This window comes from Eptatretus burgeri, chromosome 10 (genome assembly GCF_056783735.1).
Source record: "Eptatretus burgeri isolate ZD-2024b chromosome 10, Ebu_testis_v1, whole genome shotgun sequence".
Taxonomy (NCBI): domain Eukaryota; kingdom Metazoa; phylum Chordata; class Myxini; order Myxiniformes; family Myxinidae; genus Eptatretus; species Eptatretus burgeri.
In genome coordinates, this window is record NC_140970.1 from 21610096 (window position 1) to 21629440 (window position 19345).

At 41.2% G+C, this 19345-nt stretch overlaps 1 protein-coding gene across 9 annotated transcripts in view; it reads left to right on the forward strand.

The window, feature by feature from the left end:
- The first annotated feature begins 274 nt into the window (after positions 1-274).
- The window catches only part of LOC147018063 (host cell factor 1-like), a 139192-nt gene continuing 120121 nt past the window's right edge, over positions 275-19345 (forward strand). For 2 of the 9 annotated variants that reach the window (XM_085897361.1, XM_085897360.1), the window contains exons 1-3: positions 283-644; positions 13757-13905; positions 14121-14281. In XM_085897361.1, the coding sequence (XP_085753487.1) occupies positions 377-644; positions 13757-13905; positions 14121-14281 (578 nt within the window). In that variant the 5' untranslated portion in view covers positions 283-376. Of the gene's footprint in view, positions 645-1667; positions 1687-13756; positions 13906-14120; positions 14282-19345 lie in introns of those variants that run through there. The other 7 variants (XM_085897358.1, XM_085897363.1, XM_085897365.1 and 4 more) reach the window with 6 other exon arrangements.

Sequence of the window (19345 nt, forward strand, 5' to 3'; positions counted from 1 at the left end):
GAACTTTGGCGCATGAGGAGGCCATTCGGCCCATCATGACTGCGCTGCACCAACCCCAGGAACCATCATCCATCCACACACAAGCGACCCTCACATGCTGCTGTTGTTGTTGTTGTTGTTGTTGTTGTTATTCTAATGTGATGAGAATAGTTAGAAAGCTTATACACCGCTTCATGCCATGATCGCTCTGCAAGATCCCTTCCTTCGATGAAAAACGATGCATTCGTTTATAGAAATTAAGCTGCGACGGTAAAACTTAGGGGCGAATTCAGTAAATTTGAATCCGTGAGCAGGAGAAAAACGAAATAAAGTATAAACACGTGAGTTGGCGTGAGCAGCACGAAAAGACGATGTAGCTGCGTTTATCGAGAGAAACATGAAGAGAAGGAGTGTAAAAGAAGGTGATGCCGTGCGCGCCGTCTCTCGGGCGACATTTTCCCAGGGCCCAAACCCGCCCCCAAGGCCCGGCCTTCGCCGGCGCGCTATGGCGGCCGTGGCGCCCAAGTGGAGACGGGTCACCAAATCGGCGGGACCAGCGCCGAGACCGCGCCACGGCCACAGAGCCGTTGCCATCAAGGAGCTAATGGTGGTGTTTGGTGGTGGGAACGAGGGCATCGTGGACGAACTGAGCGTGTATAATGCAGGTGAGGGTGCTCGCTTGACGGCCTTATCAAGATGGCCGCCGCCGCCTTGTTTATACTTTCCCTTTTTGGCGCCAAAGCTCCTGTGGCCTTTTTCTCTGTGGACGAGTATTTTTTACCGCACGTCTCGCCGTTGCATTGCATTCTCCAGTTAAACGCTCGCCCTGCTCGTTTTGCATCGTTTTCCTGCGGTTTTACATTTTTTTCGCCCCTCACGGAGGACGTTCTGCGTTCACCGCCGTCCCCACAATGGCGGCCGTGAGACGTAAACACCGCGCACGAAGCCGCGCCGAACAACAACAAAGAACCCCTCGTGAAATGGCGACATGTTCTGTGATTGCTTCCGTTATTTTTTTTTTTTAAGCCACGTCGCCGTGTGGTGAAAATGTCCGATCGACGAGCGTTTTCGATTTTCCTGTGATTTGATTTCGGAGCTCGCTACCTCAATGGCGCTATTTTATCTCGGCCATGGATGGACGAGCCGTTTAATGGATGCCAGGAACGATCCGCGGAAGGTCGGCGCGCCGTTTTAAGGCGGCCGTTCTGTGGTGCAGATGCATTGTACAACATGGCGCGTGCATGGCCGCCCGACGCCGTTGCGCTGGTGACGAGAGGCTCTCGTGCCTTGGGAAGCTCCTCCCACTCTGCTCTCATTCGTCGTCCCCGCGTTGCACGGCTTCCACCTTTTGTTCACCTGCGCACGCTTTTTGTACCGGTTTTGTAAATGGCGTACTGTATGTGGGCTTTCCGTTACGCTTCCCACCGAGTCTTGCCGAGTCGTTTGTTTGAGCCGTTCTTGGTTAACTAAACTATTAATTGCTCTTCTCTGTCGTGTTACTTTTGTCAAAATATCAAATTCGTCTTGCCTCGCGTGTTCGGCGGTGTAGCTGGTGCTGCAGTGAGGGCGGTGTATGCGCGTAACGGAGTTCGCTTCGCTGTTCGGTCCTCTCCGTCTGGAGGTGGATTGTTAGTGAAGTTCCGGTTTTTAAACGAATCCATTCATTTAACATCCGGAAGTTCGATCCTTGATCTGTTCATCCGACTGGTCAGTATATGATTTGTGGTTGTTTTTTTTTAAACCGTTTGAACAAAAACGATAAATGTCGTTTGATTTCTGTGGTTTTAGGCACAACTTACCTCAGTAGTTCACGTTTTTTATTCGGTTTTTATACAGAAACATGAAGCCGTGTGTAAAAGAGGGACGTACTCTAACCTCGATCCTTCATGTCACGTGCACCCAAGAGTATCGTGTACATGTTGCTGCGTTTGAGTCTGGGGAGTAACTGTTGAAATCGACCTGTCCGGGTTCTTCCCGACGACCTTGTTCTTTGTTCCTTTCATATTTTCTTTCTAATTTTTAACTTTTTCTTAATTATTGGGTGGTTGCTAGACTCCCGTTATTCTCAGGTTTTCCGTCTGTCTGTTTGTATGTAATGGACAGCTCTGGAGGCCAGGGGAGTCAACCGATTTTGATGAAACTTGACTGGCAGCTTCATACCAGGATCGAGTTATATGCTTTTGAGCACCGTTGCTATGGACGCCAACGTTGCCGAGCAACGGGACTTTGAAATTTTTGAAAAAAAAAATCCGAAAAATATTTATATATATATATATTTTTCGAAAATCAAAAATCGGCTTCCACGCTTTTATGCGCACTATAATCAACCTTTTTTCAAAAAAATTTCAGCCCGATCCGTCAAAAACTGTATGACTAGTATGCAATTATATAGCGAACCACCCATGTCGCCTACTGGCTTGTCTTTATTACCTCCGTGATCGAAGGTGAAGGAAGTTGTGTTTTCACGTCTGTCTGTCTGTTTGTTTGTAACTTACAAAATCGAGATTTTTTTCAACAATATGGGTCAGTCGATTTTGTTATTCCATCTGTTTATCTCCTGCAGGTCACAAATTTGAACCAATCTTCACAAAACTACACCACCATGGTAGAGTTTGCCTTGAGCAAGAAGCCCATTGTTGTTTATGAAGTGAAAGGTCAACACAATTCTTCAATTTCTAAAATCCTCAATTTTCATCCTATTGATGAGAACTTTGAAGAGGATTTTCACATCAGCTTTTACTGAATTCAACCACCAATTATGTTTGAGGTTAAAATTGGCCAAAAGGTCAACAACTTAGGTGTGATCTTTAAAATCCTCAATTTTCATCCGATTGACGAGAACTTTAAAAGAGGATTTTCACATCAGCTTTTACTGAATTCAACCACCAATTATGTTTGAGGCTAAAATTGGCCTAAAGGTCAACAACTTGGGTGTGATCTCTAAAATCCTCAATTTTCATCTGATTGATGAAAAATTTGAACAGGATTATCATATCAGCCTTTACTGAATTCAACCACCACTTGTGCTTAAGGTTAAAATTGGCCAAAAGGTCAACAACTTAGGTGTGATCTCTAAAATCCTCAATTTTCATCTGATTGACGAGAAATTTGAACAGGATTATCATATCAGCCTTTACTGAATTCAACCACCAATTATGTTTGAGGTTAAAATTGGCCAAAAGGTCAATTACTTAGGTGTGATCTCTAAAATCCTCAATTTTCATCTGATTGACAAGAAATTTGAAGAGGATTTATATTTCACGTCACTGAATTGAACTGGCCAATTATTTTTAAGGTTACCAGAGACAAAAGGTCAACATAGGCCAAAGGTCAACAATTTGTGTGTGATCTCTAAAATACTCAATTTTCATGCGATTGATGAGAAATTTGAACAGGATCATCATATCAGCCTTGACTGAATGCAACCACCGATTATGTTTCAGATTAAAATTGGCCAAAAGGTCAACAACTTGGGTGTGATCTCTACAATCCTCAATTTTCATCCGATTGACGAGAAATTTGAACAGGATTTACAGAATCAGCCTTTACTCAATTCAACCACCAATTATGTTTTACGTTAAAATTGGCCGAAAGGTCAACAACTTGGGTGTGATCTCTAAAATCCTCAATTTTCATCCGATTGACGAGAAATTTGAAGAGGATTTATATTTCGGGTCACTGAATTGAACGAGCCAATTATTGCTAAGGTTTCCAGAGACCAAAAGGTCAACATAGGCCAAAGGTCAACAACTTGGGTGTGATCTCTAAAATCCTCAATTTTCATCCGATTGAAGAGGATTTATATTTCGGGTCACTGAATTGAACTAGCCAATTATTGCTAAGGTTTCCAGAGACCAAAAGGTCAACATAGGCCAAAGGTCAACAACTTGGGTGTGATCTCTAAAATCCTCAATTTTCATCCGATTGAGAAATTTGAAGAGGATTTTCACATCAGCTTTTACTGAATTCAACCACCAATTATGTTTGAGGTTAAAATTGGCCAAAAGGTCAACAACTTTCGTGTGATCTCTAAATTCCTCAATTTTCATCTGATTGAAGAGAAATTTGAACAGGATTATCATCTCAGCCTTTACTGAATTCAACCACCAATTATGTTTGAGGTTAAAATTGGCCAAAAGGTCAATAACTGAGGTGTAATCTCTAAAATCCTCAATTTTCATCTGATTGACAAGAAATTTGAACAGGATTATCATATCAGCCTTTACTGAATTCAACCACCACTTGTGTTTGAGGTTAAAATTGGCCAAAAGGTCAATAACTGAGGTGTGATCTCTAAAATCCTCAATTTTCATCGGATTGACGAGAACTTTGAAGAGGATTTTCACATCAGCCTTTACTGAATTCAACCACCAATTATGTTTGAGGTTAAAATTGGCCAAAAGGTCAACAACTTGGGTGTGATCTCTAAAATCCTCAATTTTCATCTGATTGACGAGAAATTTGAACAGGATTATCATATCAGCCTTTACTGAATTCAACCACTACTTGTGTTTGAGGTTAAAATTGGCCAAAAGGTCAACAACTTCGGTGTGATCTCTAAATTCCTCAATTTTCATCCGATTGACGAGAACTTTGAAGAGGATTTTCACATCAGCTTTTACTGAATTCAACCACCAATTATGTTTGAGGTTAAAATTGGTCAAAAGGTCAACAACTTAGGGGTGATCTCTAAAATCCTCAATTTTCATCCGATTGACAAGAAATTTGAAGAGGATTTATAATTCACGTCACTGAATTGAACTGGCAAATTATTTTTAAGGTTTCCAGAGACCAAAATGACAACATAGACCAAAGGTCAACAACTTGGGTGTGATCTCTAAAATCCTCAATTTTCATCCGATTGACGAGAAATTTGAACAGGATTTACATCATCAGCTTTTACTGAATTCAACCACCAATTATGTTTGTGGTTAAAATTGGCCAAAAGGTCAACAACTTAGGTCTCTAAAATCCTAAATTTTAATCCGATTGATGAGAAATTTGAAGAGGATTTATATTTCAGGTCACTGAATTGAACTTGCCAATTATTTTTAAGGTTACCAGAGACAAAAGGTCAACATAGGCCAAAGGTCAACAATTTGGGTGTGATCTCTAAAATACTCAATTTTCATCCGATTGATGAGAAATTTGAACAGGATTATCATATCAGCCTTGACTGAATTCAACCACCGATTATGTTTAAGATTAAAATTGGCCAAAAGGTCAACAACTTGGGTGTGATCTCGAAAATCCTCAATTTTCATCCGATTGAGAAATTTGAACAGGATTATCATATCAGCCTTTACTGAATTCAACCACCAATTATTTTTGAGGTCCACATAGTCCGAATTTTTAAAATTGTCAATTTTCATCCGATTGACATGAAATCTGGAGTTGCATATTTGGTCAATAAATTCAACCACCAATTATTTTTGAGTTCAACACAGGCCAGAGGTCAACATAGGCCAAAGGTCAACAACTTAAAGGTGAGATTTCTAAAATCCTCAATTTTCATCCAATTGACGAGAAACTCGAAGGGGATTCGCATATTTGGTCATTGAATTCAACCAGCAATTATTGTTGTCAAATTTGTTTTATGGATTTTGCAAGTATCGTGCTCTGCACGACGTCTTATTCTTCTTTGTCTGTCTGTGTGTGTGATATCTCAAAAAGCTGTTGATGGATCCGGATGAAATTTGGTGGACCCATTGGGTGTTTGACAAGGACAAACTGATTAGATTTTGGTGAAGATCCGGATCCGACTATGAGAATTTTTGAATTAATTTTTCACCATTGAGAGATCAGGCCAAAAACGATACATAGCACGATATCTCAAAAAGTTGTGGACGGATTGGGACGAAGCTTGGTGGACACGGGTGTGTGACTCGGAAGAATAGATTCAATTTTAGTGAAGATCCAAATCGGGATCTGGATCCGATAATTTCCTCCGCCACCAAAGGTGAAGGTTATGTTTTCTCACCCCTTTATGTCTGTTTGTTTGTGTACAGGATATCTCACAAAGTTGTGGACGGATTTGGATGAAACTTGGTGGACACGTTGGGTGTGTGAAAAGGAAGGATTGATTCAATTTTTGTGAAGATCCAGATCTGATAATTTTAAAAGTGATTCTTCAGCATTGAGATATGTGGCGAAACCGATATGTAGCACGATATCTCAAAAAGTTTTGGGTGGATCCGGCCAAAACTTGGTAAACAGGTTGGGTGTGTGACAAGGAAGAATTGATTACATTTTGGTGAAGATCCAAATCCGGATCCGACTGCTAGAATTTTTTTGGTGTGATTCTTCACCATTGAGAGGTTGGGCTAAAATTTATATATAACATGATATCTCAAAGTTGTGGACTGATTCGGACGAAACTTGGTGGACAGGTCTGGTGTGTCACAAGGACAAATTGATTCGATTTTGGTGAAGATCCGAATGCGGATCTGGACACGAGAATTATTTAATTTTTAAAGTGATTCTTCACCATTGAGGGATCAGGCTAAACTAATATATAGCAAGATATCTCAAAAATGTATTTGGCCCGATATGTTCTCGTGGATGAGACATTGCGGGGCGGAGGTTTGCGCTCTACCGAGTGCCCTACTAGTTCATTATTCTTCTTGTTTTCACTTTCATCTCTTTTACACTATTTCTTTCATTATCTATCTCTCTAAGGAGAAGTGAATTCTTGCAGAAATTTTTCTGTAAGGCTGACTTGGTTGCGCCTGAATGAGTTTGAGGGTAGTGGAGTAGCGGCTGAAACCTGAATCCTATCCAGGTTACTCCTGATGACTCTATCTTTTCTCTTTACTTCTTCGAGTTCCTTCTTGGTCTTCAATTTGATAATGATAAGTGTTTGTTTTTATTATGTGATGTCTTTTTGCCACATTTTCCTCTGGTTCAGCTGTTCCTAAGTTTGTTTTTTTTTAGGTGGAATAACTGTGGTCACATACTGTGTTCTTTGTTCTTACATATGGCAGCTTGGTTGCGGGGTAGCTATCATTTCTGGAGCACTTGTTTGCCACTGATGCTGTGCCCCTCTACCAGTACACTGGTACTCATTTCACTGACCTCGCGAGGCTGACAGGCTGAGTTAACCCCACCTGGTGTTAATCCAGCAGGAAACGGGGCTCAAACGCAGGACCCCAGGATCCCAAGCCAGCCACCCCAACCACAAAGCCACCAGAAAGATTCCTGAAAATTTGATTTTCATCAAGCATTCGACAGTTGCTGACGTAAACGCTGGTTTGCAGGAGGGATGTAGGGATAAGGAGGAAAATGGGGAGGGAATGATGCTTTGCACCATTCGCAGATTTGAGCCGTTTGGGACATGTCCGGTTGCATTTTCGTCAGCCGTAATTTGCGGCCTGAGCTTGGGTGCCTTTGGACTACGGTTCATGACTACAGACACGTGACGTCACCAGTGACAGTGGCATGTCACACGTAAACAACAAAAACTCGTCACCACTTATTAGGTCATCTCTATCGAGATGACCTAATAAAGCAGGACCAAATGTCCGTCCGTCCATCAACAATTTTTCTTTCCGATCTTGATGAAACTTAGTATGTCGGTAGAGGTCGATGAGTGTTGCACAACGATATAACTTTTGTCCGGGTTCAAGGTCAGGGTCAAGGTCACGAGGTCACTTAAGTTATAAAAATCGCCATTTTCAAAACCTATCTAGTCTGCCATTCTACAAGATATTCGGCAACTGTTTATTGATTATGATCGTAAAAAATATTATCTTGTATCTAACCGGACAGATTTTTGAATTTCCGTCCCGTTTGGCCGCCACGTAACTTGGAAGATGGTCAAAAACACCTCCCGGTGCAAAGAAAACTTTTTACTTCTGATCTTGATGAAATTTGGTATGTGGGTAGAGGTCGATGAGTGATACCCAACGACATATTTTTTCCCGAATTGGAGGTCAGGGTCAAGGTCACGAGGTCACGAAAGTTGTGAAAGTCGCCATTTTCAAAACCTATCTAGTCTGTCATTTTAGGAGATATCTGGCAACGGTTCATTGATTATGATAGTAAAAAACATTATAGACATGACCGTCACCCCCACACGGGGGTAATTTTTTTAAATTGTAAATTCACTTGGATCCAACAGATAGGTTCCTTTTTTGAAAGCATTGCATGCTTTTCAGTTGTGACGGGCACTTTGTGGCCAAACTGTGTGCAGTGCGCATGGTGGGAGGTCACAACACAGCTTCATCAATCAAGAGATGGTTGAATCTTAACTGATGTGACTTTCAGATCATGTGACGATGCAATTTTAATGGGTTTAGGGAAGGTGCCGAGATTACCAATTTAGGGAAATTATTCGCACAGGAAACTACCCGTTGATGAATGTTGACATCTTTCCATTCGGTTCGGTAGAGTTCCCCAGACCTGTTTAAAAGTATTTGAAGTGGTATCAATTTGATCTGCTTGATTCCATTGATAACTCGTGGAGGAATCCCATCAGAGCCGTGATATACACACGAAGCAACTTCATTTTGTTAATTATATCTTCCTGGCTCAATATAATAATACCACTCAGATTTGTCATAACTAAGTAGTCCTCAGTCATGGATTCCTTGATATTTTGTGCATTCATCACTTTTTTTTTCTCTTTTAAAAATAAAACAATCTAAGGCTCAGAGAGGAGAGCGCACGCACACGCATACGCACACGCACACGCGCACACACACACCTGTTAGACGAGACAAACACAGCCCATGAGCTTGGGGGGAAGTGCCGTCACTTCACGGTATACTCTGAGTACCAGTGATGCCACAAGAATGACTCCACCTTTCTCACCGCACTCAGTGGGGTATTTCTGAACAAGGAATTTCCTCCTCTCCATGGATGCCAAACTGCGGAGATTTGTCCTCGCTCTTAACGTTTTAAATTCTGAACATAAAGTGAGTAAGCACCACATCCCATTTTTATAATCTTTGGTAGTACTCGGACGGGGTTTGAACCGCCAATCTCCCAAACTTGGGGCGGACACTCTCACCATTAGAGTATGGTTGAATTGTAGACAATAACCGTTGACACCTGGACCAGAGACAATACTGATACGTTGCCCACAGATTTCCTGCTATGGACACAGTTCCAAAATTGTTCGGGGTTCTTCTTCATGACTGTTGCCATACTCTGTTCATATTGTCTGTGTTGCTGCCTCAGTGGGCTGGTTACGCATGGTTTTGTACGTTTCTAAAATCTTCAGGATGTCCAGAAACAGAATAGTGCTTCAATGTATTACACTTACGGCAGATCAAATTTTCCAACTCGGGTCTTACCGAATACGAGTCTGCCTCACTTGGCTTCTGTTCTCCATTTTGTCTTCATCATTTTCCTTGTTCTTCATCATCTACTCCATCCAATTTATACCACCAAGGATTTTGGATGATGCATTTATCTGAGTGATGTCTGATCTTGCGTATGTACTGTAAATTGACAAGGTACTTGCGCAGACGAGCAATGAGATATTCATAATTGTCCAAGAAACACCGATGCCAGATAAAATCAATATAGTGTAGATGAAACAGACATGATGGACCAAGTGGCTTCTGCACCCATTGGAAATATGTAACAATGTGTCAGACATACGGCTGCATACATCCTGCTCACAAACAACATAATGATGTCGCCTTGGATTCAAAACTGCTGTACTGAGACTCGATCCATGCTGTGTGTCCTGTCCCGAACGGCTCCAACCTGTGCGAAGTAAACCTGCGTGAATGGAGACCAGGTGTGAGATAGCTTGTTGACTATGACGTTTAAATCTGAAAATGTCATCCAGCTATATTTCACTTGCACTCCATGTTGCGAACGTGCACTTCGGTACCTAATTATCGTAATTTTGCCGAGGCACCTGATCAGCCACATAGCCATGCCTGCAACCAGCAACAATAATGATGCAACCAGCAGATAACATTCGTAATTGAATCCTCATCACATTCCTTGTTTCTGAAGAGTTATCGAGTATATAATTCTTTACCTTTCCGTTCCACTTGTGGTCCAGGTGTTCTCAGGAGGCTAAGCGCATGTAAGTGGTTACCACCCCTATTTTAGCGCATACCCTGACTTGAGTGGCATTTTTGAAAGTCACAAAGACTACTACTGGTCATGAAATTTGGTTCATTGCACAGACAGTGTTCCATAGGACCTTAAAATATATAGGTTCATGGGTCTATGATGTATATTACTGAATCTACAGGATTTTTTTTATTGAATATACATGCCCAGTATTGGCCTTTTTCTTGTTTCATATTAAAATATGACATATATTAGACCATGCAAAAATACAACATATAAAACATTCTATATGAAATTTCTCGTCTAATCAAAAGGTTGTCACCCACCGTCTGAGAAAATCAGCACTTGTGTCGGTCAATGGTGGATTCGCATGATATATGCACATTCTGGCATATTTTTATTTTTTTCTTGTTTTATTGCCCTTTTAGAGCCTGGGACTTTGAAATCCCCTAACAAAATGACAAGTTTATCAATAACTCATATTTACGTGTCTTAAATTATTCAACTTATTACCAATAATCAATGTAAAAAAAATTGAGATGATCCGGGTGGATACTTAATTACAGCGGCTTGACCGAACTTTCCAATCCAAATGTCCGACTGCACGTCACGTTGAAAAAAAAAGCTTTTATTCTTCTGTGCATCAGATTATTTTCACTAAAATTTATTTACAAATGGGGCACAGTGATATAGATGTAATAGAACTAGAGGGGGAGCACTCAGTAGAGTGCAAAACCTCCGCCGCCAATGCTGCAAGGTCACTCAAGTGAACCTGATATCCTATTCATTCAATTTGACGTCAACAGTGCTCACAGAGTTATAGTTTGCAACTTTCCCTTTTACTTTTAACTTTTACATACTCAATTCATTCATACTCTCTACTCAATCCATACTCCACATACTCAATTCATTCTCTAAAAAAAAATTGTTAGAGAAAAAAAAACAGACAAAATTTTCTGTTTTTTTTTTCTCTAACAATTTTTTTTAGGGGGGGCCAGGGGGGTTGGAAATCACTTAAAACATGTAGAAATGCAAAAACAAAAATTCAAATATTTTTTTCAAAATGGCCACCATAGCGGCCATATTGGACTTTGGACCAAGTCCAAAATCTAATGGCATGATCCTTGGACCAAACCTAACCCACCCACCAAGTTTCGTAGAAATCCGTAGAGGAGTTTTTCCGTAATACTGTTCACAAACAAACAAACAAACAAACAAATAGAAAGGGGTGAAAACAGTAACCTCCGATCTTCGATGGCGGAGGTTAACAAACAGAAAGGGGTGAAAACGGTAACCTCCGATCTTCGATGGCGGAGGTTAACAAACAGAAAGGGGTGAAAACGGTAACCTCCGATCTTCGATGGCGGAGGTTAATAAAAAGCATTTTTTTATGCAAAAGGATGTAAGTATCTCAACAAGTTGGGGATAGTCACAGTAAGTTAACATGTGAAACCATCCCTACGTCTTTCTTTGAATAATAATGCTCCACAACCAAATATGCCTTCAGCCTGCGTTATTACCTTAAGCACCCAAGGTGAAGGAGGATATGCTTTCACTCCTCTCTGTATGTTTGTTACTTACAGGTCACAATTTGAAACTGAGCTTCACGATACTTCACCACGTGGTGGAGTTTGTCATAAGGAAAAAGCCGATTGTTTTTGAGGTCAAAAGGTCAACAACGTTCGTGGTATTTCTAAAATCCTCACTTTTCATCCGATTTGACTTGAAATGTGAAGAGGATATATATCTCGGATCACTAAATTCAACCACCAATTATTTTGTAGGTCCGGTCCACATAGGCCAAATTCTAAAATTGTGAATTTTCATCCGATTGACTTGAAATTTGAAGAGGGGTTGCATATTTGGTCATTGAATTCAACCACCAATTACTTTTGAGGACAAATTTCTTTTATGGATTTTGCAAGTATCATGCTCTGCACGACGTCGTCTTCTTGTTTGTTTGTTTGTTTGTCTGTCTTTGTCTTTCTGTCTGTCTCTGTTTGTGTGCGGGATATCTCCAAAAGTTGTGGACGGATCCAGATGAAATTTGGTGTGCAGGTTTGGTGTGTGACCAGGATGAACTGATTAGATTTTGGTGAAGATCCGGATCCGGATCCGACTACTATAATTTTTTAAGTGATTCTTCATCATAGAGAGATCAGACTAAAAACGATATATAGCATGATATCTCAAAAATTTGTGGATGGATTTGGATGAAACTTGGTGGACATTTTGGGTGCTTGACCACAACAAATTGATTAGATTTTTGTGAAGATCCGTATCCAGATCTGGACATGAGAATTATTTAATTTTTTAAGTGATTGTTCACCATTGAGAGATAGGGCCAAAAACGATATTTCGCCTGATATATTTGAAAAATGTGTCGTGCCCGATATGTTCTCGTGGATCAGGCATTCCGTGGCGGAGGTCTGCGCTCCACCAAGTACCCTTCTAGTTCTCTGGTGGTTTTTGTTTTTTTCCTCCTTTATTGGAATGAGGCTTTGTTCAGCAATGCCTTTGTATTTGGTTGTGAGAACAGTACAAGAAAGTATTAAGGTTGATCAGCGTCCTTCTTCTGTCTTTGGGAAATTGGGTTCGTAAGGGCTACACAAGTTGTTTCGCCCTATTTTGGTTGACAGATGCAACAATGACAGTCAGTGTGACTCGGAGGGACGTCATCATCCCTTGGAGAGCCCACATGGTTGTTGTTTTTTTGTTGTTAGGTCTCGGAAATACAAGAAGGGAACAGGTCATAAAACTTGAACGACTCTATATTGGCGTATCACAATCAGTTTCTTCGACCAAGTCAACATTTGTTGTCTCAATTGAATTGTAATAAGTGCAGTACACCTTAAGTTGTTTAATGCTTTTTTTTTCTTGTACAGTATTCAATGTCGAGGCTCGTGGAGGAGCGAGAACATAAAATGGATCAGGACATAACAGATCCAAAGGAACAGTAGAAAGAGTGGGGAAACACAGCAACAAATGGGATTATGGACAAAATAGAGGGAGACTTGGAGAAATGAGGGCTGTGGGTGGACAAGATAGATACAGCCCAAGAACTGGAAACTTGAAAAGGGGTGGGCTTGTGGATGGTTAACAAGGCTCAAAATATCACATTTGGGGGGGGGGGGGTGGGTGGGTGTTTTGAGATGCTGGGGAACAAACACTTGGCAAATAGCTGGTGGTGGACTAGCTGACAGCCACCAGAGCTCCGGTGGTAGACTGCTTCCAATGTAAACCCAGAGTGAATAATAATGAAATATTTGATATTTCTTTCCATATTGAATTGCGTTTGTATTGAGGTACACCGATGATGATGTACCTCAATTTGTATTGAGGTATATCATTGTGTTTGTACGTCCAGATGCACCATGTCGACACAACTTAATGGGTAGAACAAATTAGCAGGCAGTGTAACATCATGGGACTTGGAGTTTTATGAGCCTCGCTTGGCTTTTTTTCTCCTTACCCCAACCTATCCTTGAGATGTTCCTTAACGGTTTCAGATTTTAAGAAAATGTGCAGGTTTTGTAAACCAATTCCTGAAATCTGCAAATGTCACAAAATACTGAACTACACCACGGCGTTCGAAAAGCAAATAAAGTTAACGACCCTCTCAACATTTTTGGCTCTTCAATGACAAAATGCTGTTTGTATTAGAAATTGTGTTGAGTGTCATCAAGCTTATTGGAATGATTGCATCTTTGTGAAACTTGCATTCCCCTTCATTTCCCCACAGCGACTAATCAGTGGTTCATTCCCGCCGTTTGTGGTGATGTGCCCCCGGGCTGTGCAGCATATGGCTTTGTGCGTGATGGGACACGCTTGCTGGTCTTTGGGGGAATGGTTGAGTATGGCAAGTACAGCAACGACCTGTATGAACTGCAGGTAGTACGCTATTTGTTCATTGAATTACATTGCCCAGCTGTGATTTATTTATTTATTTCCCCACCCGCCTCTCCTCTCCCCCCCCCTTTTTCTCCCTTCTGGATCACTGTGACATCTTTCAAACGAAATTTCACACCCTTTTTTTGTTGCAAAATTAATGCAAATCGATTTTATGATGTCATAAATTTAGCTATTACCTGTTCTGAATTCCACAGGCGAGTCGTTGGGAGTGGCGGAAATTGAGAGTGTTGCCACCAAAATCAGGTCCAATGCCTTGTCCGCGCCTCGGTCACAGCTTCTCGCTCGTCTCTGGCAAATGCTATCTGTTTGGTGGCCTCGCTAATGATAGCGACGACCCCAAGATCAACATTCCACGGTGAGGTCTTTGCATATGCCCACCAGCTGTCTTGATGTGTTCCTTTAATTTCTTTGTTTCGCCGTAGGTAGATTTTCTTTGATGTGCTGTTGATATTATCTGTGTTGTATTGACGTTTTGTGTAAGAAGAGCTGGCTCTCACTATTATTTAGGGCCATATACAGCACATAATACATAAACAAATTGGTGGATGTATGATTCCCCCACTTCCTCCTCATATCTTCCATGTATCCCCCTCCCCTTCCTTTCCTTTAATCTCCCCTCGATGTTCTTTCTGTTTTATCCCCACTGTCAACCACATTATTACCTCCACCACCGAAGGTGAAGGAGGTTATGTTTTCACCCCTCTCTGTCTCTCTGTGTCTCTGTCTGTCTGTCTGTCTCTCTGTCTGTAGGCAGGATATCTCAAAAAGTTGTGGACGGATTCGGATGATACTTGGTGGACAGGTTGGGTGTGTGACAAGGACAAATTGATTCGATTTTGGTGAAGAGCCAAATCCGAATATTATTTAATTTTTAAAGCGATTCTTCACCATTAAGAGATAGCGCCAAGCACGATGTCGTACTTTATAGCATGATATTTCAAAAATGTATTGGGCCCGATATGTTCTCGTGGATCAAGCATTACGTAGCGGAGGTATGCGTTCCACTGAGTGCCCTTCTAGTTCTTTCTTCCTTGTATTCCTCCTTTAATTCACATAATATGATTATGGTGTCTTGTCCTATATAATAGTTGAGCTTTATTTTGTTGCCATGAGCAGATATGACAACAGGGAAATAGTCATATCATGTGTGGATGCATCTGCATATAGCATATCCATGTGGAGACGTAGCGATCTGACACTTGAATGTGAATGATCCCATCGTTATCTGGCAACTGTTTGTCTTTGGGCCTGTTTGATAGTTATGTATGTCTGGTGTTGTCTTAATGGTTAGTGTGGTGGGCTTGGGATCTTAGGGTCCTGATTGAGTTGAAATCCTGTCACCATTGAAGTAATACCCAGTGGGGGTGACTCTGCCTGTCATCCTTCTGAGGTCGGCAATATGAGTGCCAGCTTGCTGGTATACTATGTCGGAGTGGCGACCCGTCCAGGATTGTGTCCAATAGCCAAGGAGACTGCTAATAGACCGTGGGCCATAGGGTGGATATCTATTTTTTTTTGATTTCATGACCTGAACTAAGGGATTGGGCAAGAAGGGTGTGGGATGAAGCCTTATGACCCCCAAAACATCTTATTTTTTTCACAAGCTATATCGTGGTACGTTACCGAGAACCGCTGCCCCAAAACACCAGTAAACACCAGGTGTATGTTACATTTGAAAAACCCATTTACACAGTAAAAAACAAAACAAACTATATGATGTCATGTTCACATTGGTCTTGGCAGCAATATTTATCAATTCAGACCCCCAAAAAGTAGTAAAAATGTTGTTTTAAAGACTCGAGATTGCCACAATTTTTCTCTTCGGCTTGGTCATCTTGAACCTTGTCCAAAACATCATACAAATAGTGCAGTTATTTCATCCTCTTCAGCATCAGAGTCTTCCTCAGCTTCAGATCTGGAGTCTTTATCGTCATTCTTATCATCAAAGTCAACGTGGCCAGTTATGTTTGAGCAGTCGTTCCTGCCGCACTTGCACAAATCTGTGCACGGAATGTTATTCTGTAGGCAAGTGCATGTAGTTTCGTCGCTGCATCGTGTCTTCTTGCAGCTTCCAGTGCAGTTAGAAAGCTCCATCGCGCTGTCTGGTGCAGGTGGAAGTGTCATCCAGTCTATGGCAAGTTCCTCTTCCATGATCCATCCGTAGCCACCAGGGTCGGGAATGTCAGGGATGGGCTGCAGGCTCCTCTTGTAAATTCCTGAAATATTGAAGTGATCAACAACATTAAGAATGGAGATATACCTCTGATGTTGTTTTGGAAATATGTATATCATTAACACTAATAACAGTACAATCATATTATTGGGAAATTATGTGTGGAGAAACATGCTAAATCCAAAACATCCTGCTCTGAGTGTGGAGCAAAAAAATCTCTGGATCATCTACATGTCATGTTATCTTAACCACTCAACTGTATAGATTGTTACTTCAAGTACTCTTTCAAATAGACCTGTTAATTTTGAACATTTACAAAGCATTGTTGTGACATTCAATATTTTGTTTTCAATTCAATAAACTTTCCAAATAATCATCTTCATTGACACATGCTGCACCATATACAAGTACTCCTGTCCAAACATAAATTACAGGTGATGTTCAATATTCAAAGAAGCAACCAATTAACTTACCAGCTTGGTAATTGGCTCTCTTGATGTGCTGTCTCAGGGCAGCTTGGTTGGGAGGCATTGTGATCTCAGACTTTCTAGCAAGACGAAACATGTTGTACCTGGCCTCATTCACAGTAGTGATATTGTGCTGTCCATATAACTTGCAGACAAATTTCTCCAGTGCTTCCATCATGTCTGGATGTATGTCAAACCATTCTCCAAGGTCCTTCAAGGCACTGCACAGCTCTGGATTCTTTAGTATGAGGTTTAAGGCCTTCTTTTTGCCTTTGCCATGGAAGGCACTTACACTATCGCAGCCAGTCAAACAGTGTAGTATAGGCCTATCAAAGCTTGGCTGACATCATCCCCAATGCTATCGTAGATTGCCTTCATGTCAATTGTCCTCAGGTTGACTCCCTTTCCTGTGTGGAAATATAGATGTGCAGGGATTTGGGGTACTAAGACTGTGCCAATTCTGAACACATCTGTATCCGGACTAACGATGACGTCATTGCTTGTGTGTGCTGCATGCGCGGCATGGAGGAACATCCGTGTCTGCCTCTTCATGAGTCGAATTTAGTGATGGCTCTTCTTTCACTTCAACTGCCTGATCTGGAGTGCTGCTTCCTGTGAAGATATGACATTTGGGTCCATGTGCCAAGAACACTGTAATTCCTCTGAGGTATGCTGTCTTGACCTTGCTCCACGTCTCAAACATGTATTCAATTAGCGACTCCTTGTTGTCACCGTTGGAGAGGAACTTCTTCCATTGTTGAGGAAGGGACTGGCCATATATTCGCATCACTTGAGACCCTCTGGCTGCTCTCTTCTCTCGCTCGGCATTCTTAATCGATACCTTTCGGAAAGTATCGGTTACGAAATGGATCTCACTGGACTTGTTGCCCTCTGCTCCCTTGACAAGGCGCTTCAGTATTTCGTGGGCCAGATTGAGAAATGTCCTTTCCCCGGTGAGTTTGTTGATATTCAATTTCTGTATCATTGCCATACCATCCACTACATACATGCCTCCTACTGGAATATCAACCACAGGTTTCTCTGCCTGACTTTCAAGTGCATGAAGTAGGTTGGCTTTGTTGGTCTTGACAAATTGCAAATATCGCGGCCATGTTCTGACAGTAAAAGGTATTAAACTTGATATTTTGGCCGGATAAATGCACATATAACAGCGTTTCTTGCTCCAACACTCGTCGGCGCTGCTACTGGAGGCCGCCATATTGTTTACTCGCAACCAGACAACGTTCGTAGCGCGATCCTCATTGGTCAATACATCGAAATGCGTTCGAGGCTAAACAGAGATTTTGGAAATAAAATTCTAAATTTCAACATTATATTGCAGGCTAACGTACAAGAATCTCACTTGTGAAAAGTCATGAACATTATTTCATATTTTTTTCCATATTATCATACCAATTTGACGCCCACCCGATTTTTCAGGTCACGAAATGAAATGAAAAATCGGAACACCTGGCCGTCTATAAGGCAGCACCAATACTTTGCACAGAGTATGGTCCCAATGGATGGATGGATAGTTATGTGCACACTGTTTAAAAAAAAAAAAATATATATATATATATATATATATATATATATATATATATATAATATATATATTGGGGAGTAGATGTGTCAACTTTGATCCATACTAAATGGATAGGTTAGGATAATTAACTGAATTAGGTTGACTCGGTAGATCATGGTGTGTGGATGCAGCATCGGACACGTATATCAAGAACAGACCCCATTACTGTCATGGGTACCAGGAAAAAAGTTCCACACCAGCTATTGCTGCATGCATTCTGACCAACAGGAAATGCCTGCCACACATTAACCTGTCTGTGGTACATAAAACAGTTCTGGAAGCAGCCTGGAAATATATAAATAAATACAAATTATTACTTAAATTTTCTAATTTTTAGGTCATCTCGGTAGAGATGACCTAATAAAGCCGGACCAAATGTCCGTTCGTCCGTCAATTTTTCTTTACGATCTTGATGAAACTTAGTATGTGGGTAGAGGTCGATGAGTGTTGCACAACGATATAACTTTTGTCCGGGTTCAAAGTCAGGGTCAAGGTCACGAGGTCACTTAAGTTATAAAAATCGCCATTTTCAAAACCTATCTAGTCTGCCATTATACAAGATATTCGGCAACTGTTTACTGATTATGATAGTAAAAAATATTATCTTGTATCTAACCAGACAGATTTTTGAATTTCCGTCCCGTTTGGCTGCCACGTAACCTGGAAGATGGTCAAAAACACCTTCTGGTACAAAGAAAACTTTTTACTTCCGATCCTGATGAAATTTGGTATGTGGGTAGAGGTCGATGAGTGATACCCAACGACATATTTTTTCCCGAATTGAGGTCAGGGTCAAGGTCACGAGGTCACGAAAGTTGTGAAAGTCGCCATTTTCAAAACCTATCTAGTCTGTCATTTTAGGAGATATCTGGCAACGGTTCATCAATTCTGATAGTAAAAAACATTATAGAGATCACCGTCACCCCCACACAGGGGTAATTTTTTTTTATATCAATGAGCATTTCCACCCGATGGCACTTGCCTTCTGTTTTTTTTTTTTTTTTTTTCATTTTTTGGTTTTCCATTGGTGAGAACAATTGTCTGGGTGGTAGACAGGCTTTTGTTGTTTGCCGATTATGCCTTTTTTACCGTTTGAGACATAATCTGTGGCTGATGCTCTGCATTAAGCCAGAGGGTGCTTCTCCTCCTCCTCCTTCATGTGCAGCATAAAGCTGCAAGTAGCATCAATGGCGA